This window comes from Pipra filicauda, unplaced genomic scaffold (genome assembly GCF_003945595.2).
Source record: "Pipra filicauda isolate LSUMZ 115617 unplaced genomic scaffold, ASM394559v2 scaffold2_size9829703_pilon, whole genome shotgun sequence".
Lineage (NCBI taxonomy): Eukaryota > Metazoa > Chordata > Aves > Passeriformes > Pipridae > Pipra > Pipra filicauda.
The window spans coordinates 2,396,289-2,416,066 of NW_024104421.1; the positions used below are offsets into that span (position 1 = coordinate 2,396,289).

The following is a 19,778-nucleotide window of genomic DNA, read 5'->3' on the forward strand; positions in this document are numbered from 1 at the left end:
TTACCTAAAAACTACTCAGTATGTGCACGTTCTGAGAGTGCAATTTATTTCACACTAAAACCAAGTGGGTTCTTTCTATTCCTGGCCCTCTGTGAAGCACAGCTGTACCTCATAAAACCATTATGGACATCAAACAGATATGAGACATATCCAAGGTAAAGTCATTTATCTGGTACCTTGTTCCATCCACTGGCATGAGCAGCTGCCTCTTGTGTGCGCTCCCGATATTCTTGATATGTCACCGGCCTGCAGAAGTTAAACCAACACTGAAAGTTATAAAAGGAAACAAAAGAACAAGAATAAAATAAAATTCTCAGTTTCCAGAGAACAAAACATTTTCACATGCATCACAGCAAATAATTTTCCAGAGCTAACGAGTCTTGTGTTTCAGGATATAAAACACCAGCACCAGACAGGGTCAGGAAGGCATCACCTTCTCCCAGTTACACAGTTTTGTTTAACTGATTAAGTAAATTTTGTAACAATTTGATACTCTACAACTTAAAAGACGTTAGATAAGTAGGCTCTCTGATATGCTACAAAATTTCTAAGCTCTTGAATATAATTTTTTTATGGTCTAAGACTTTAAAGATAAAAAATTCCACTAAGAAATTCATATGTGAGCTAGAGGCCAATGAAGAGTGAAAATTTTATAAACAATATGGGCTATGAACCAACACAGAGTGCTTGGCTGCATTAACATTATGTTAGAGTTGAAGCCTTTATTTGCAAGAAACAGCACTTCTGATCATAAAAAAACCCTTCATATTTCGGTAGATACCTCCATTCTAGATTTATCACCTCTCTACTTCTCAGAATCGGGATGATGAAATTCCACTCTTCCATATTCTTTCCTCCAAGATCATACAGCAACTGATACAGAACCAGTAACAATAAAGGCTGTCTGCCAAGTGATGCACTGCTTCAAAAGCAGCCAGATCATTACAAAAGGCAAGTTTAGACTTTAGTTTAAGGGAAATAGTGTTAACTGGCATTGGACAAGAAAACTCCTTATTGAATCTGTCATGATCTAACAGCCTGCTGAACCCTAATACTTGTTTATATGCATGTTAGAGAGCAGGAAAACACAAGTGAAATAAATATGTATTGCATCGAACAGCACTACTGTGGCAAACATGGGTAAAAGAACAGAGTTAAAGCACAGCGGGGAAAACATAATTTGAGTTTGTCATTTTAAGTGCATTCTCTTAAGTTCCTTGATATGTTAGTTCTTTACAACGCAAATCCAGATCAATCAGTGGGATGAGAAGAGCAAGAACAGCTGCAGGAAGGATATTCTCGGGAGATTAAACAGTAGCTCTACTTTGCCTTAGAAAAAGGCCACATAGTTTCACGGGCATTTCAGATTTTATACGTATGTCTGTACGTACATAAAGAAAAAATTACTCAGAATGCAAACATTTTCCCACAGAAAACATAAGAAGCCTAGAACATCAGGTTACCAACAAGCTAGAAATCCTTAATTTTCAAAGACCTCCTTTCAGGAACTTTCCAAAAAGAATCAACCTAGAGTGCACCACTTATGACCCCTCAATGTCAGCCAGTCAGCCAACTGTCAATAACCTTTAAGACACTTTAACTTAAAATGCTGTTATTTCGATGTAACATTTTAGACACAGAAAAAGGATGGGTTGCAAGACTTCCTGCTCCACCACTCCAAGACCTTGCCAGTCTGGTTTTTTAGTGTGTTAGTGAGGTATTTTTCAGAATCTCAGCTCTTCAGAAGACAGTAAGTACAAGTTTTTAAGGCCACGTGGGACTAATGCCCGGCTTGTAAAGGTAGATTAGCTGCTGCCATTTCTAGAGGAACACACTGGCCTATCTTTTGCCACTTAAGACAGAGTGCACTTCTCCCTTGGATGACTCATGGAAAAAGAGACAACCATCTTCATCTCTCCGGTCAGATGTCACATAGCACCTTTGGTGTGAACTCCAGATCAGGGTCATAGAATCACAGGATGGTTTGGGTTGGAAGGGACCTCTAAAGATCAGTGGCAGGGACATCTTTCACTACACCAGGCTGCCCAAAGCCCCATCCTACCTGACTTTGAACAGTCAGTTTTAAATTATATTGATCATAAAAAGTCAGCTAGGGAACTAATTAAGGAATATATGGACTAGTTAAGGAATCACAGAATGGCTGATGTGGGAAGAACAACAAGGAGGTTGGAGAACATCCTGTCCAACCTCCTTGCTCTATTAGGCTCTCCTAGTGCACGCTGCCCAGGACAGCTTTTGAGAATCTCCAAGTATGGAGACTCTACAACCTCTCTGGGCAACCTGTGCCAGTGCTCAGTCACCTTCAGTAAAAGGGTGTTTCCCTTGTGCAGATGGAATGAATTCCAAATTTGTATCTTCCAGAAGTCTGCCATGAAGGGTATTACCTTCATGAGGGCATGAAATGCCTCTCCAATGCATACATGGAAGACTTACGCCTCATGCAACAAAGTTTACACCAGGTGTTGATTTCTAGGCTTCCAGTACCTTTTTGTTCCAACAGTTCATGAACAGCTACACAAACTCTTACAAAAAGTAGCACTGGAGATTCTCAGCCTCTTTTGAGCCACATTATTTTAACCAATCCACAAAACACAGGCTCAGAGAGCTGTTTGCTAATGTTGCCTTCACAACTGCATTTATGTAACCATCCCTAAAGCAGCACCTTCCAACTCCAGCTCTCTACAAACACATTTTGGAGGTCACTCAGAAAAGCCTCAAGTAGTCAGTGTGGATCCATTAAATTCAGGCTGGTAATTTATAACAGAAAACCAAGCAACCACAACAATTTTATCCATTTTCAAAAGACATTAATCAAGATACTTGCATGCCAAGTACAATGTGCTGTTTAAACAACAAGCTTAAACTGGCAGCACAGCTCTTAAGGCACCAAGGTTAGCCCAGGGGCCCACATCTGCTCCAGATGTGTACCTGAATGGTGGTCACAAAGCATTTAACCACCATCCTTTCAGGCAAACTCTCCCACTCATCAGGAGCCAGACTACAAACCAACCCTCAGCTCCACTCTTAACTATAAGGTAAAAGAAGTTAATCTGGCTACAGCCCAGATTCATGAAATTAATTGGCAATGGCAGTGGCAGCTGCCACTTCCACCAGCACCTCAAACTGCCTGAAGCAGCCTCAGAAGTTCAATGAAATAAGCTTAGAAAGATTTTAGAATTTACATTACTGCAGAGGCCAAATACCACAAAGTATTTGCACATTACAACACAAAAAAACCCCTCAGCCAGATAAAGGAACATTGAAGAAGAAAGAAATGCAATACAAGATGCAGTTCCATCTTCAGCATTTCAACAGCAGTCACAGTGTGAAAGGAAACACCTTCTTCCCTTTGGAAAAGCAAATGGAAACTCACTTGCTAAGCAAGGTCTGTAGTGCTTTGTGCAGGTGTTCCTTCAACTCCTGGGACACTTTCTCCCCCAAATGAGCCAGGCAGTCTTCTATTGAGCTCTCTGGATTGGCAGGGCTGAACACTGGGGAAGTGTGGCAGTCAAATCCTGTAGTGGTAAATGCTGAGAGAAACAAGTATACAAAATAAAATTAAATAGATTCCTATAAGAACATCAACAGTCTCAGATTTCTTATCCCAGCAGTTAACACAGTTTACATGAGGGATGAAGAAATCACAGCTCTGTAGTCAAAGCATGTTATGAACAAATCATAAACACATGATCATAAAACAACATCCAAATACATTCTGAAAGTGGTACTTACAGCCCCAGATGACTTTGAGCTGCATTTCCCCTCCAGCTCTTATTTCACAACTGCATCCCAGCCAGTAACTTTCCTGAATGTGCAGCTATTCTCAATTTTAAGCTGATGCCAACCCTGATGGAGCAGTAAGGGAGCCTCTTTTCTGTGCTAAATTTGCCCACACATGGACATCTCTGCAGCAGTACTAGAGTATAATTTTTTAAAATATTATTTTGTTCATACAACCTTTTCCTTCTCTGCTTAAAACTTCTAAGAAAGCTCTCTATGAATGAACTTAGAGTCCTTCTACTTCAGATTTCCAATTTGCCACACACATGCAAAGCAAAGACTGTTTTCAAATCATCCCTCACTGGGCATCCTATAAAAGCCACATCTACACATCAAAGCATGTCACAAAAAATAAACCTGCTGGAAGTGAGAAATCTGATGGTTTAAGTCCACACTCCTTGGGATATTGGCTGCTGAGGACTTCTGCCATCAGCTGCAGCAGCTTAAGGGCTGTTTACTTTTCATTATTTATAGTAGTCTATTAAATGTCATCCAGTTGTTTGCTTTGGCTGGGCTCCACCACTCCAAATGGTGGCGTTTAACTATTTTACTTCTCGTGACAATGTGTAGAAATCTCGTGGGGGGGAGGAGGGTAAAGAGATTCAATGCATTCAAAAATCTCTTTAACTGGAGTACCTGGTACAAATTAACCACCATTACAGGGCATAGAGATTATGGATTGAAATGGGAAAACCTGAAGAGCACCTTCCAAGATTTCTTCATCGAGACGTTTTAGCTCCTCCTCGATTTCTACTTTGATCTTCTCCGAAGCCTCTTTCTCCAAAGCATGTTGGGTCATAAGATGTTGTTGAGCCCCTAGAAGAAACCAGAGAAATCATTCAAATGTTTCAATTCAATATTTCAAACAAGGTAGACAATGGAACATGATACTGAAATATTAAATATTAAGGAATTCAGGGTGACAGTTCTGTTTCAGACAGTGACAAGTATGATTCCATAAGGGGACTTATTACATGAACCCAGAAACACATCAACTTCCAGGCCTATTCAAGACAGAACAGGTACTTTAAATATTAAAAAGAAAAAATAGAACTAAAAAGTTACAAACAGAATATATAACAGCTTTAAAAACCAGCTTATCTTAAATTTAAGACAAAGCCCAAACCAAGGCACACAAACAAGCTGCCATTAAACCGAATACAGTCATCATCAAACTACACCAAAACAAAGCAGACTGGCATAAGCTTGATTTTTAGTAGCAAAATAAAAAATGTATGTTGATGCCTGCAGAATCTACCGAAATACTCAGAGCAAATATGCAATGACATCAATGAACAGTTCTGAAATCTGTGAACTGTGCATCATTTCCCTGGTCAAGAGGATCTACAGGCCACAATGAAATAATTTAAGACCGGGTTCACAAGTAAGACTAAGGGCAAAGGATCCCACAGTTGTCAGTTATTTGTCAATTCTTGTCTCCTGATCAAGCAATTTAGGAATCTGAAATGGCTGCATATCCCCAGAAGTACACATGCCATGGACTGGGATTATGAATACATATCCCATATGCTGACTCTGGATATTTGGTCACAAAAAGTTGTTTCAGCCATCTAAATCATCTTAATCATTATGCTGAACCAAAACAGACACACAAAACTGTCTCCAAACAATGCAAGGTATTTAAGACAACTGCCTGCTGAACGTCAGCCTTTCCAATATAACTACTCAAGTAACTTTTATGGGATGGGTACTAATGCAAAGATCAGAGGTCTGGGACAGAGCTCTTGCTATTTAGCTGCTTTTTCTTTGGGTTTGCTCATCTTTATTTCTTCCATCAGCTTTCAAGCACATCTTCAAATCCCATTCTTAAGGCACACACAAGAACTATTCCATTAACTGCTCTCTTATTTTTACCAAACTTCATTGAACCAACAGCCCACCACTGAAATTTTCTTCTTCCTTTCATTCCATTCCTTAAAATGTCCTACTTAAGAGATAAAATGGATCTCTGTTATATCCAAAGGAATATAAAAGTGAATTTTGTATCAACTTACTCCTGAAATAAATAAATCAACAAATAAAATTGTCAACAAAACTTCCCTTTGCTTAGTAATCCCCCTTCCAGCCATTTCCTTCCCTAAGTTTTGGGTCAGTTATCAGTCCTCATTAGCCTTGCACTGTGTTATGTTCAACAGCATCAGTGACTGGGTTACCCCAAACACATTTTCTTAGCTCTCTTACTTCTGAATGTTCCTCAGAATTTTTTTGGGGGGGACTTGATGTTCTCTCACATCCCTGATTTAAATACCACCTCCAGGCTGAGCTGATAATGGTTCCCCATGTCCACTGTCTCTTACTCATTCACCCAAATACTGACAATCCAACCTTCCTCACCCTTTCTTCACCTACACCAACTGCTACAGCTTTCATACCCAAATCTTCAGGTAAGTCCTGTAACAGCCAGTGTAGCCTCCTGGCACATCTTTCTTCATTCCTGTTTCGAAGACACTAAATCATAATTGGGTGGTCTTATGAACGACTGTTTTACTGTCCATTTTCTTTGGTCTGTCTGGGACTCTCTTTAACTGTTCATTGCCTGCCCCTTTCCTCCACAATGGACACATAATACCATTAATTTTCACAACAGAGTGTGTAAAAACCATAAAAGCAGTTAACACACACAGGTGTGCAGTTAACTACACACAAGTGAAGTACACTGTGCATTTTCTGTATTTCAAAAAACACTGTGCAATGAGACTTTCAAGGTCTCCTGCAACTGAGAAATAAGTTAAAAATCCACAGAATCAAGCCACTGAATGTGTGTTAATGCTCATAGATATCTGTGAGACAAAACCTTTCTAAACCAATGTGTGCTTAAGTCAGTGCAAAATGTTCTCATTTATTTATGTGACCAGTCTAAAAGAACAAAGCATAGTCAGTTTAATTCCATTTTACTTAACCGCACATGTGCAGAATAACTTAAATCCCTTCCCAAGCAGTCTCTCTTTGTCACTCTGAACCACAAATTCCAGAGAGGAGCAAACTGTTCCTCCTTTTGGTTAATGCCTCGTCAGTCCCTTTCAGTCGCCTCTTTGAGTGAAGTGCAACAAGTACGTGCAAGTGCAAACTCCTCCCCGAACCTGCGCTCCCCCTGTGCGTGGAAGGGACGAGGGTGTCCAGGAGAGCACCGTTCTCACGGGACTAATGTGACGATGATTGCACATGACAAGCTGTCATACTGGATAAGAAGTCACCCGGAAAGTGGAAGGAAGAGAAATTCCACTGCTGCCAGGGTACAAAAGAGCTGTTTAGATAATCGGCGCTGCAGTCAATGGTTTCCATCTCGTAACACCCACAACTTTGCAGCAGCTGCTGATTCCGAGAGCACCTGACTGTTCAGTCATGCCAAAATATCAAACCCCTACCCCTCCCACACCAGTGACTTTGCAGTGTTTATTCCCTCAATTATGAATGGACTTCAGCTTTCTGCAGCTCCTGTAGGTTGACCAGTACCAACAAAAACTGCACACGGTGCTGGACAACAGCACAGTCCAACAGCAAAGGTCCTAATTGAGGGGTATCTTTTTCTCCTTCAGACAAATCCCAAGTCTGTTTGCAAACAGGCAGAATAAAACAGCAAAATCAGTTTGTAGTAGATGAGAATGTACGTTCAGCATTTAATGATGCAAATGGTCACACCCCGGGGCTTGTAAGAGCCACAAACACCGAGCGCTTTCCTGTGCTCAAGAAATGGTTTTGTCTCTTGTGGGTTTTGGGTAAACCAACCCTTTTAAGGCCTCTTTCAAACCCAGAGGCTCAACAAACCTCTGTTACACGGTCTTACACAACAGGTTAGTGCATTCTACTTTCTATTTATGTAATAAATGTTCCATTTTGCACAACTGTGTTCTCGTTAAGATTTTGGCTTTCAGGTATTTGGAGGTACTTGAAAAGCAGAGGAAACTGTGTTCTAGAAGTCCATCGAGCGCCACATCACTGCCCATCAGACTACCAAATAAATGTAATACTTCAGTAAAACTCCATGGTAAGGCCATTCCAGAAGTTGGGTAAAAATACAAGAGTAACCCGTTCCCCAGGTTTGATCCCAGGAGGAGGAGGGATGGGAAGTCATTCATCAGAGCTGGAGAGTCTGCACATCTGACTCTACAGTGCTTGGGCCAAATACTGCAGCTAACAAGGGACAGTGGCAACTACAAGGAGAGATCTCTTTACAAACATATTTATCCTTTAATGAAAAGGCTTAGCTTCAAAAAAACTAAAAAAGTCTAAAATATTAAGAACCAAAAAGAGACAAGACATTGCCAACTAGCAGGGGGTTTTTTGTGGGTTTTTTGTGGTTTTTTTTGGTTTTTTTGTTTGTTTGTTTTGTTTTGTTTTGTTTGCTTTTGGTTTTTTTGTAGGCAGAGAGGAGGCTTAGTCAAATGGGAATTCATATTCCTGGAGGGAATTCACACTCCAAAAACTCCCTTTCCTCACCTCTGTTCAGGGAATAGCTTCCTCATTACCATGAACTCGACTGGTCTGACTACAATGTGTACTTTTTCAGCCAAAGCAGGCATGTTTTCCTTAGGAGGAAAGCTTCTAACAAATGAGTTAATCACCTAAGCTAAAATCACCTAAAAAACACCTTCATTTCCTACAGGGACAGAGAACTAGAGAAAAAAAAAAACATTTTTCCCAGTAACCCAGTTCAACACTGCTCAGCTGTAAGACGTGTGTGGGAAACCACAAAAATGGCTTGATCACTACCTACCTACAGCACTTCATACAGTGATTCCAAAACAGATGATAAATGGTCTAAAGAACATAATAATTGGATTGAAGTACTGTGGATAGCAGGCACCTCAGGGAAACTGAAAAACTGTCAAAACCTTGTTCACCTCTTGACTAATCTATGTCACCATGCAGTAGTGGCACTCATTATCAATCTTCCAGATGCTCTCCGAGTTAAGGGATTATTCAAGATTTCTCATTCTGTCAAGGAAAACACAGAAAAACTACTTTCCTTCATAACCTCTGTTATAGCCACAGGCTCTTGGGATGGTACCAAAACATGGGGAACTACATTAAAAAAGAGGAATACACTAAAAGTCCCTCCTTGATGAAACACAAAGAAGTATTTATAATACAAATTCCCTGAATCACAAAAACAAAGTACTTTGACTCACTTAAAAACCAAGTAGTACAAACAATTTCAGCAGATGGAAGCTTCTGTAATGAGTGTAACTTCAGGGGGGGAAATGTAGAGATGTTTTCCAATATTTGATATTTATTTTCTGTGTATGAACCAGTAGTTACAGGTATGACAAAAAGTTCTGAAAAAGTACTAAAGCATCTCTCCACAATCCAATGAACAGACAGCTGAGAGCTTCCACATATTTTAAATATATGTACTCACTTGTTGCCTCAACCCACATGAACTTACACAGGTGAGATCTTACTCTGTGTGTTTTATCAATTTATCTGAGCAACTGGTACTATCCACCTACCTGAAAACCTACCAAAAAGTAACAGAATTTATTGCTGATGGACTTTGTTTCTAATAAACAGAAGTGGCTGTTATGCAGAATCACTATTCTGCCAAAACTAATAGGAAAAATCTCTCAAACATTTCCCAGTTAAATTTGCTGGATTTTCCTCTGGAGGCCCTGAAATCCACTGCAGAGAACTACAGAGCTGTAATGCTAAAAGATTGGTTTGTCCAGTAAAACCATCTTTTCTTCAAGAGTCTGGAATACCACAGATGGTTCTCTCTTCAGTCCCTGCACTGAAGAGAAGAGATCTAAACAAAAATTTGGAAGTACTAATCAGGTGTTGACTTAGATTGGCCTTATTTGCTTGAAACTGAAAGTGATTTCAGTGCTTGTAATTGAAGCATCTTTCTTCCAGCAAAGTCAAGACCAACCAAGAGATCCAAAGGGAAACACAGGAGGTAATTTTCGGTGTAATTTGTCTGAATTTCTATTCACTAAATAAAAACCCCCTGAAAACCATCAGTCTTGCAAAACATATTATGTCTGCAAAAAATGAGAAGTTTTAACTTGAAACCTACCAATAACTTAAAGATTTAATCTTATCTGAGTTTTTGGAACAAAAAGTCATACATCAGAAAAAGAACTCTTTAGTAAGGAATGCAGGAAGGCAGAGGTTTGTGGCAGGTGATGGGAGGAGGAAAGGAAGGGACAAAAGCATTTAATCTCTCCTACTGGTTCTGGTAGGATAAGAGATAAACTTCCAACTCGTGTTGGGAAGGATTGCTTTTTTGGTTGGGTTTTTTGGCCCATCAGATACACTCCTTGGTTTAACTGGACTGTTGAAACTTTGCTCAAAATCTGGGAAACTGCTGCAGAAGGAGACTCAAGAGCACTACAGAAATACTAACAACACCTTAAAAGTAAAGTGTGCCTTATTTCCTTATTTCCCACGTTCTGTACACATGCAATGGAAAGGCAGAAGATCCTCCAGCAGGTGACACAAGGAGGCTGCAATCAGGATCCTGCATTGAACTGCCCTCTAGAGGAGTCCCTCACTCTCCCACACCGAGGGAGATCAAAGAGGTTAAAACTATGAGGGCAAAGTAAAACTAGTCTTTCTGGATACTTCCATTATAATGTAACGGGGTTCAGAAAACAGACTAAGAGTAAGGACTCATTTGGAGTTAAAAAGGATAAACAAAGGAAAGTACCATAAACCAGAGTCAATGTCTCACTGAAACATAAAATAGAGAAGTGTTCTGCACCTGAAAAGGAAAGAGGCAATAGCCCAAATCACTGCTTCATTTTTTCCCATGACAGGTCTGACAGCACAGGAACCAAATTAAAGCAAAACAAGATTAAGCAACAGGTGCTTTTTACTGAAATCCTCTCAATTCACAATTCAACCACACAGAGTAGAAAGACAACTAACCAGTGTTTTGAAGTGCCACAGAAATCAACAATGGGAGGAACTTGGGATCATCAGACTGATGATGGTGCTTGAAAAACACACTGGCAAGCACGATGCAACGTCAAGCTGTTATCACCCTCCTGTGTCATAGTCATCAAACCCCAGAAGTTTCCTCCTCATGACGGGATTTTAGACAACAACTGTCCATTTCATTTACCGGCTCTCACATCTCTCTTGCTCTTATCAGGTTCTCAGACCACGCTGTAACACCCATCTGTGTCCCAGCAGTGCATTAGCAGGGCAGGAAATATCCATTATGGGTATTACTCCTCTCCTAGGGGAGAATACAGAGCACATGGAGCAGAGTACAGCAAGGAGGCATCAGCCACGTGCCAGACAACAAGGAGATACAGACTGTATACAAACTACTCAGCAGTCAGAGAAGATGGATACAGCACCTCTAAATAACCACAGGGCTGCTGCCACACATATCCTGAGAGTGCAGGGAAACACTCTTTGTTTACAAGCAAGGAGAGAAGAAGTAGGAGAAAGGATTTTTAAAGAGTAGCTGTCAGACAAATGAGAGCTGTCAGGTGCATGGAAAGCAGAAAAGCACCAGGAAAAGAGAGTTAGGAAAGAAATGAAACAAATCCTGAAGCAGAAGGATAAAGTGTTTGCACTTGGTTCAACACAGCCTGAAGTCCATCTAAGGCTTTACAAAACAGAGTGAGAAACAAGATGGCAAATTAAAAGTAAGGGGAAATTATTTTATGCAGAGGCTTTGATCAGAAAGCAGTAAAAATACTGAAAGAGAGATCTATTTAAAGTGAAAGATGACGAGGGGAGGAGACATTGTGGGCACTGTCTGGTATTGGGAATGAGGTGGGAAAATGTAGGAAGACTTCTTGTTTAAAAGGGAAGGTTTAAAGCAACAAGGATGAAAGGGCAGATTTGTAAAGCATCAATGATTTAGGGTATTTTAATAGCAAATCCAGCTGCAGCCTGCTGTCACACAAGCTAACATATCTAAACAATATCTGAACTGTAGACTCAATAGTTATCTGCACTCGGGAGCTTTAAAGTCCTCTTACCTGAGTACAAAATTTTTATTCAAGCACTTGTAGCTTCCTCTTTAGAAAGCTTTAATATTGCTCTTCAATTCAAATTAGAAGCTTAGAGGTTTCAGTAATGAGAATCAGTTGAAGGGTTTCCTCTCAGCTTGCAAATATTTCAAAGGTAACTACAGCCAAATTGTTTTTAAAAAGCTTTAAGACTAACAGTTTCCTTTCTGAGTCTTGCATTTATAAGAACAAAGCAGACTCTTCCACACTGAACCTTTCTATGTACTCAGTACATTTCCAGTTACAGCCCAGTTCTAACTGGATGGGATATTCAGAATGAGACATTATTGCTAAAATAAGAATGTCTTTCAACTAGGGGTTTTATGAAACAGCATCTTGGCACTAAGGTGCCTCTCCTTTCATGGACCACAGATCAAAGTGGAAGTACTAGACAGATCCTAAATATACTCAGACTAATTTTATGAATTAAATACACTAAAATTAATTTTATGAATTATGTATCATACAACCAGCATATGCTATAGGCTTTAGTGCCAAACTGAAAATCATTTCTGTCATAACTTTGATGCAATCTTTTCTTTCCAGGAATTCCTCACTTCATGACAGTTAAGGTCAGTAAATGACATAGTATGCATTCTTAAATGCCTGTTCAAAAAAAATATTTTAAAGACTTTGTCTGGTTTGGGTATTTTTAATTCTTCTTTAAGCAGAATAAGTTCTGAATCATAGGAACTACTAGTGACTGAAACATCATTAAGAAGTGGCAAGTCACCCAAGCAATCCTGATAAACAACATTGTTTAAGTGCTTGCCACCACAAAATAGGGAAAAGCTTCACTCCCCAGGTTTATGTCAAACACAACCTACCAGAATTCTTTTATTTTGCCTTCTATCTATTTATTTAACCTCTTTTATGCATAAACCTGTTCTGGAAGAACCATCTGACTCCACGCAGTCCTTGACTTCTTATAAATAAATAAATAAATAGGCACAGCATAGGCCCCGTCTCAGCACTGCCACTGACTGACAACAACAGAAGCCTCAATGTAATAGGGCAAAACTATTTAGCACAGGAGATTGCTCAAGCCATCACTCAGCTGGTAAACACCACCTCACCCCTGCTTACTTCCACTTGTGTCCCCAGAAAAGCAAGCATGGGCTCAAACTCAATGAAGACAATATATATTCATCCCTCCTGGCCTGAAGGCAGCTACTAAAACCACTTACTTGCTTCATAAACACCAGTCGGCCCTGACTTAGCTCAAACTAAAACAGTCATCTACATACAAACAGCTTTGTTTCCATCAACATCTCTTCTATTTCAACTGAAATTCAATTCAGTTTTCAGGGAATAAAACAAGAGATGTGTCACACCAAACATCAGGCTCACACTCCGCTGCCAGCCCAAGAACTAATTGCAAGCAGAGTTGCACAAGTAAATGGTACAGATGAATATGCAAATGTTACCTTGAGCTGGAGGAGGAGGAGGAGGAGGATGCTCCTGCGGCTTCTCCTGTGCTAAGAGCCCCAGGTAGCTGAGCACTACGTACTTGGTTTCATAGTGGAATCCTACAGGCACAGCAGTAGTGGACGCCATCAGGTTGGCGGGCAGGCGGCAGTGTCCTGGTGGGGCACGGCAGGAGCGCTCCGGGGAGCCCAGGAAGACTGTAAGGGAAGAGCAGAGGGTTTTCTTTGGTTGTCTGTAAGGCTGCAACAGGTCGTGAACTCCTACATAACCAGGAATTACATAACAATCCAGAAGCAATATCCAAGTTTTTGCCCTGATATCCTATGCATTCTTATTTTAATAAGAACCATGCAGAGCAAACCCAACTGCGCCCCAGCCCAGCTCCGGCCTGGCACACAGACTCTCACCTGAAAGCAAATTGAGCAGTTCCCCACCACACGTCCTCCTCCCAACGCCTCCCAGCTCAACCACACAAAGAGGTCTTGGCAGATTCTGAAGACCTACTTAACTACAGTGTGAGGTAAAAAGACAGGTTGTGAGGAATCTCTCCTCCCCTGAAGAAGAGAGGAGGAATCTCTCTTCCCCTAAGCCTCCCATGAATATTTTCCCAGTTCTCTGCTTTCTCAGGTTCACTGTTATGATGCTTAAAAGTTCTAATGCAGAAGAAGTGACCACAATTGCCTTGAATTCATTTCACTGTTCCAACAGCAACAGAAAACATATGGTCAACAGAGAAAATTCCACGTTATTGTAGGGATTGGGAGAACAGATGGTTGTGTGTCCTGGATTTCTCACCCAGACATTAATAAGTATAAACCAGAAAGCCACACCTAACAGCAACATCTGGCCAAAGAAACTCCCTGTTTTACTCTTCTTTTTTGTTGCTTTTTTCAAACATTCAAATAAGGAAGGAGGAAACACTACAGTGGAGAGAAATTGAAAACAGTCATGAAGGACAAGGGAAAAAAAAAAAACAACTCAGAAAACAAGATGAAGTGGAGAAAAGAGCCAAGCAACAGGTTGAAAGGATGTTTCAGATTAATCAACATGTTTTAGCTCTTTTTTTGGGGTGAAGTCTGGATAACTATTTCCAACATGCTATCAACTTAATGAATCAAACAGTAATATTTAGGGGTTTATGATAAACTCTGAAAGTTAAGTTCTCCATGACTTCAAAGAGCCATTCCCAAACAAGTAGTAGCCTATTCTTGGCCATCAGAATGAATGTCCAAATGAAAGACACGCAAAAAATTTCATACTACTAAAGAGACACTGAAAGGAGCCAGACAATTTAAACAGTGTGAGCCTGCAGTTGCATTTAGAAGAAACATTTAAATCAAGTTTAAAGTTTAAAGCAGTCAGAATGAGCAAAGTGCTATATACAGGGAACAGAAGCTGGACCATCTCAAGAGAGTTCTCGATTACGCTGGAAACGCCTTGAGACTAAGAGAGAAAGCCAAGTTTCAAACCCAAAGCACAATCTGCAAATGACGGATCGAGATTAAAAACAATAATAGTAAACTGAGCAAGCAAAAGAAAAGCACTGGCCTGTCTAGCTATTCAAGATGTCTGGGCTAACTTCTAATCCCTCCTCCCTGAAGAGGAATTCGGATTACCAGCAATTGTACAGTGGTTACTGAGGATAAACAGAACTAGAACTGCGCTGCGGCATGGTTGCTGTGTGAGTAGGTAGCTTGGCAAAGAAAAATTTACCCATCAAACTAAAAGCTGCAAAAGGAAAAGAGTTGGTGTAAAATTGGCTAAGTGTTCTTTCTTTAATCTTTAGAAACTCTAGTTTCTGAAACTCATTCAGTATTGAAAACAGAAAAGGACTCTTTCATGAAGACTGTACTATGGCAGCCCTGCCTCTTACACCACGTCTTCGAAAATGCCTGAAAGCCTTTACCAGAAAGCTTCAGTTGTGTCTTTCCTGCAGCTTGACCCAAAGTAATGATTCATTTATGAAGGAAACAATGTCGAAACTTTAAGCCAACCCTCATCCCTTTTCCCTTGGAGCAGTAATCCTACATTTATGTTGCCTCTTCCATCCCAGAATGCTCTATGGGCACCATATCCTACTTCAGAAAAGTAAGAAATCATAGCAGAGATAAAGCAGAGCTTTTGCAAAATGCACAGTTATCCTTCAGCCGCTTCCATAAACGGAGACTTTCATAAAACAAGGGGATTTGGGAGAAAGATAACTGCTCTGAGGACTTTAGGATCCCTTAACAACAGATCTGCTCTTCAGACAAGATCCCCATGCACAACCACCACATCACATGTTCACATCACCAGGTGGGAAAGATGCCATTCACCAAAAAGCAAAAGCTCCCCAGCGCGTTTCAGTTCTGGTTTGTTCCGCAGAGATCCACAGCCCTGGAATCAACGTGCTTCCCGCAGTGCCTCCACGGCGCATGGGAGCCCTTCCAGACAACCTGAACTGATCTCTTCTGAAAGAACCAGCCTGACAGATGGTCCAGAGACATCCAGAAACTAGGCTGTGGATCAAAGAACAAATTTGGACGTACGACAAAGATTATTTTTCAAGATATAATTCCATATCAGCGCAGAAGATGACAGAAAAAAAGTTGATGACAACAAGCAAGAGATTCCAGAGCAGCACATTGATCCATGTGCAACAGGGAGGCCTACTTCACAAAAAGTTCAGCTTGCTTAGCTCAGCTCCTCTGGAGAGAGGAGGAAAAAAAACCAGAGAGAGAATCAGACCACAGTGCATTTAAATAGTGGCTAAGGTTTCCCTGGGAAAAGAATGACAAAACTCAGCTTTGGATGAAAAAAAATAATCCCTTTGGTCAATTCTGAGAGGTAGTTTTATACTGAGATGAGAAGGGAGACTTAAGAACTTGAATGGGAGAAATCTTCAGCTTCACACAAAAGAATGTCATGAGTGGAAATGCACTTCAGAAGCCCTGGTTTTCCTTTGAGACAAGCCCACAGCACAGCAACCGAATTACTCATTTCAAACTGTGAATTACTGGTTTTGTTTACAAAAAGAAATACAGAAATATTGACTCAGATACTGTAAATATCTCAGAAAAGGCCATTTTACAGGAATGAGTGGGATTGAAAAAGGGCATGTAGCTTGAGAGACCAGATCAGAGGAAGGAGAGCTTTCCACTAAAGGAGCAAAATGGAAGAGAGTCCAGAAACACTTTAAGAGAATAAGCTTGTACAGGAGATGCAACAGAACGCAGGAAATAAGGTATTATACAGACTCCATAAGTCTCAGAGCAAGAGCTAGAGGGTTACTTCTGGTTTAACAGGTTCACTGCAGGAATATTGCCCTTAAAAAGCTACAGAGATCGAAATTATTACCAATTGCTCCCTACAAAAAAAATCACCTTTCTCAGTTCCTGCAGCCTTGGGGGAACAGAAGGCTATACCTGTTGAAGCTTACTTAGCTTGTTACTCCTCCAGCCCTGCTGTCACTTGTTCCATGTGGGCTGAGCTGCTCAACCGACCTGAGAACAGGAGTTCCAGCCAGACTGACATTTCTTCATGCAGTCTGTCACGTCCTAATCCACAGAAGAGTTATACATTGGATAACGGGCAAAGCAAGGCTACCAATGAATACAGCGAATATAATCCCCCAGTGATGAGGCTCCGCTGTGTTTCAGGCCCTATCTGCAAAATGCCACCGTGCATCGAGTTTTCACTGTGCATCATTCAACCCCCAAAAAGCAGCACAACGCTGCCCATCGGAACAGTTCAGCAGCTGCCATGGATCTGTCGTGCACCTCTTCGGCTGCTGCAGGTCTGAGACTTGCCCTCCTGCAGCCTCATCAAGTATCTCGCTGCGTGTTTATAAACAAAATAGTAAGTGTTCAGTGTCAGTGTGTATTTCAGAAACAGCAGCGGTGCTGTCAGGGGCTGCCTTCTTGTTACAAACAGCAGCACCGCTGCCCTTCACTTCCACTGGAACACAGAGTCAGGCTGGAGCTGGATGCATTTCCCACCTACAGCCCGGGTCACCAGGCCTCACTTACCGGCTACAAACCTAATCACCCCAGACAGCTCTAGCAGAACACCTCCTGTGCTGCAGTTATTTCAGAGCATGAATGGCCTCAGCCAGAAGCATTCACTCAAGCATGGACAGGCAATTTAGAGAGGCAACAAAATGTCGTTCAAATCATTTTTAGGGCAGCTTGACACCGGAATGCTCATGGTTTGGGTCATCCTCCTGATACCAGTCTCTGAAACAGGCAACTCCTGTCAGTTCAGCTGTATCTACAGCCTTAGGTTTACATTGTGCTCTTTATCCAAACGTACCGAAATTCAAGGAGTTGAAAAACCACACCCCACATCAACAAGATGGAAAATATCCAAGCGCTCTGCAACCTTACCAGGAGGCTTGTGTACGGATTTCAGATGAGACCTGCATGTGTGGACTAGTTCAACCTTGCAGCAGTTTGCCTCTGAACACACTTCACATAACAGACAGGTCTATCCAAGACACTTGATCGTGATCGACTTGGGAGATAAAAATTCTTCAGAGTACTTTTCCAACAGTATATGAGAGCATGACTAAGAGACTGTTTTTAATAAACTGAGAACTACTGAGTTCAAACATGTCAGTCCCTATTGGAAATGAATCGATATGGCATCCACTGCTGATCCTCTGGTGGCACTTAATGGATAGAAATACTGGAAAATACTATGGTCGTTTATCTGGGCAGTGGTTGTAGTCAACCTTACTGGGAAATATAATTAGAGTATTCTAGGCAAATGGTGTGACTTCTCTTCTAGGAAGAGAAACAAAAACTGTGTGAGTTACCCACTACAAAGGTCCTCGATCCTCTCCAGCTTCAAGCTACCTCACCACAACATTAAACCACGGCAAACCCAGCTTTCACTAACAACCTTCCATTCACTTTCTGCCTACTTGGACAAAAACTCGGCTCCAAGTTTTCAGCAGCGCCAGAGCAGCGTGAGCCCCTCAGTTACTACGGCGATGAATGAGATATTTATACCCGGGCGGGCTCGGAGCCGCGATGAGTCACCGGCGGGGCCGTGCGGGACGCGCAGCCCGCGGCCCCTGCGGCGGGGGAGCCGCCGGCTCTGCTCCTCCGCTTCGCAGCTGCCGGCGGGGACCCGGGGGCTCCGCGGGGGCTCCCGCCGTGTCCGGGGGTGTCCCGGGGGTGTCCCGGTCGGAGCGAAGGCCCCGGGGGGGGGGGGGGGGGGCGAGAGCGGCACCGGCCGCTAGGGGGCGCCTCCGCCGCCGACGCGCGCCCCCCGCGGCTGGGGGGGGGGGGGAAAGGAAGGTCCGTGCGCGCGCCCGGCTCCAACCGCCGCCCCCCCTCCGCTCCCCTCAGCCCCTCACGGGGCGGGGGCGCGCGCGCGCGAGGCCGCCGGTGCCCGCTCCCTCCACCCCCCCAAATAAATAAATAAGTGAAGGTAAATAAATAAACAAATAAGTGTAAATAAATAGGCAGCAAGCCAGCCCGCCCGCCCGCCCGCCCGCCCGCCCGCTCGCTCCCCGCTCTCACCCTACCGTTCCTCACCTGCGGGCGCCGCGGGGAGGAACAGGAGGAGGCGGCGGAGGAGCGGCCGCCGCTCGCGGGTCGCTCCCGCCGGGGGCGGTGTATGGTGTGTGTGTGTATGGTGTATGTGTGTGTGTGTGTGGGGTGAGGTGGGGAAGGGGGGTGGGGGGGGCGCGCGCGCGCGCGCTCGGCCGGTGAGCGCGGGTTCTGCCCTAATTTGCCGCCGCCGCCGCCATGATGGAGGGGGCGGGGGGGGCGGGTGCGGAGGGGAGGAGCGCGCGCGGGGCTCGTCGCGGCGCGTGCCGCGCGTCACGGCTCGCGCCGCGCGGCAGGGCCCCGCCCCCTGTCACGTGACTGCCGGCGGGGAGGGGGCGGTGCTCGGAGTCCCAGGGAGACAGGGGGAAATGTGGATGTGGGGGATTCCTGCCAACCCTTCCGCCTTTTACCTGCGGGTTCGGAGCAAAAAGACCTCCTGGCACTTCAGGTTCCGCGGGCCCGACCCCCGGGTCACGTGGGCGTTTTAACCCCCCCCAAACACCCCCTCCCCCGCCCCCCCGCAAGGGTAGGGGAGCCGCAAGGAAAACAAACCGAGTCTGAACGTAGTTCACGTGTATTATAATATAATATCATTTAGAAGTAATACAAAGTATTCTCAAGCCCTCAAAGAACAAGTTGATTTTCCTGCACTGTATAATTGCCATATGAAAAAAACATCAAAGTTACCAAAGTTTTATAATAAGCTTTTTTTTTTTTTTTCCCCCACATAGAAAAGTACGGTAAAAATTAGGGAAATAGGAATAAATCCGGAAGAAGCACGGGTGTGACAAATACACAGTAAAAATTAAGGAAATAGGAATAAATCTGGAAGAAGCACGGGTGTGACAAATGCACAGTAAAAATTAAGGAAATAGGAATAAATCGGGAAGAATCACGGGTGTGACAAATGCCGCGTTTGACACTTGATTCGCAAGGAAGGGTTCTATTTTTTTCCAGTAAATGTACCTGCAGAACAGAAACAGAAGCTTCCTGCCAACTAGAATAAACGAACACTATTACGGGT

At 42.8% G+C, this 19,778-nt stretch overlaps 1 protein-coding gene across 2 annotated transcripts in view; it reads right to left on the reverse strand.

Moving 5' to 3' along the window:
- Positions 1 to 18,969, reverse strand: part of BCL2L13 (BCL2 like 13) — a 41,622-nt gene extending 22,653 nt beyond the window's left edge. The window contains exons 1-5 of one of the 2 annotated variants that reach the window (XM_027726541.2): positions 18,740 to 18,969; positions 13,217 to 13,414; positions 4,507 to 4,617; positions 3,395 to 3,551; positions 177 to 246 (exon numbers count right to left, since the gene is read on the reverse strand). In XM_027726541.2, coding sequence (XP_027582342.2) covers positions 177 to 246; positions 3,395 to 3,551; positions 4,507 to 4,617; positions 13,217 to 13,346 — 468 coding nt within the window. In that variant the 5' untranslated portion in view covers positions 13,347 to 13,414; positions 18,740 to 18,969. Of the gene's footprint in view, positions 1 to 176; positions 247 to 3,394; positions 3,552 to 4,506; positions 4,618 to 13,216; positions 13,415 to 18,739 lie in introns of those variants that run through there. The other variant, XM_027726543.2, reaches the window with a different exon arrangement.
- Between the last annotated feature and the right edge of the window lie 809 nt (positions 18,970 to 19,778).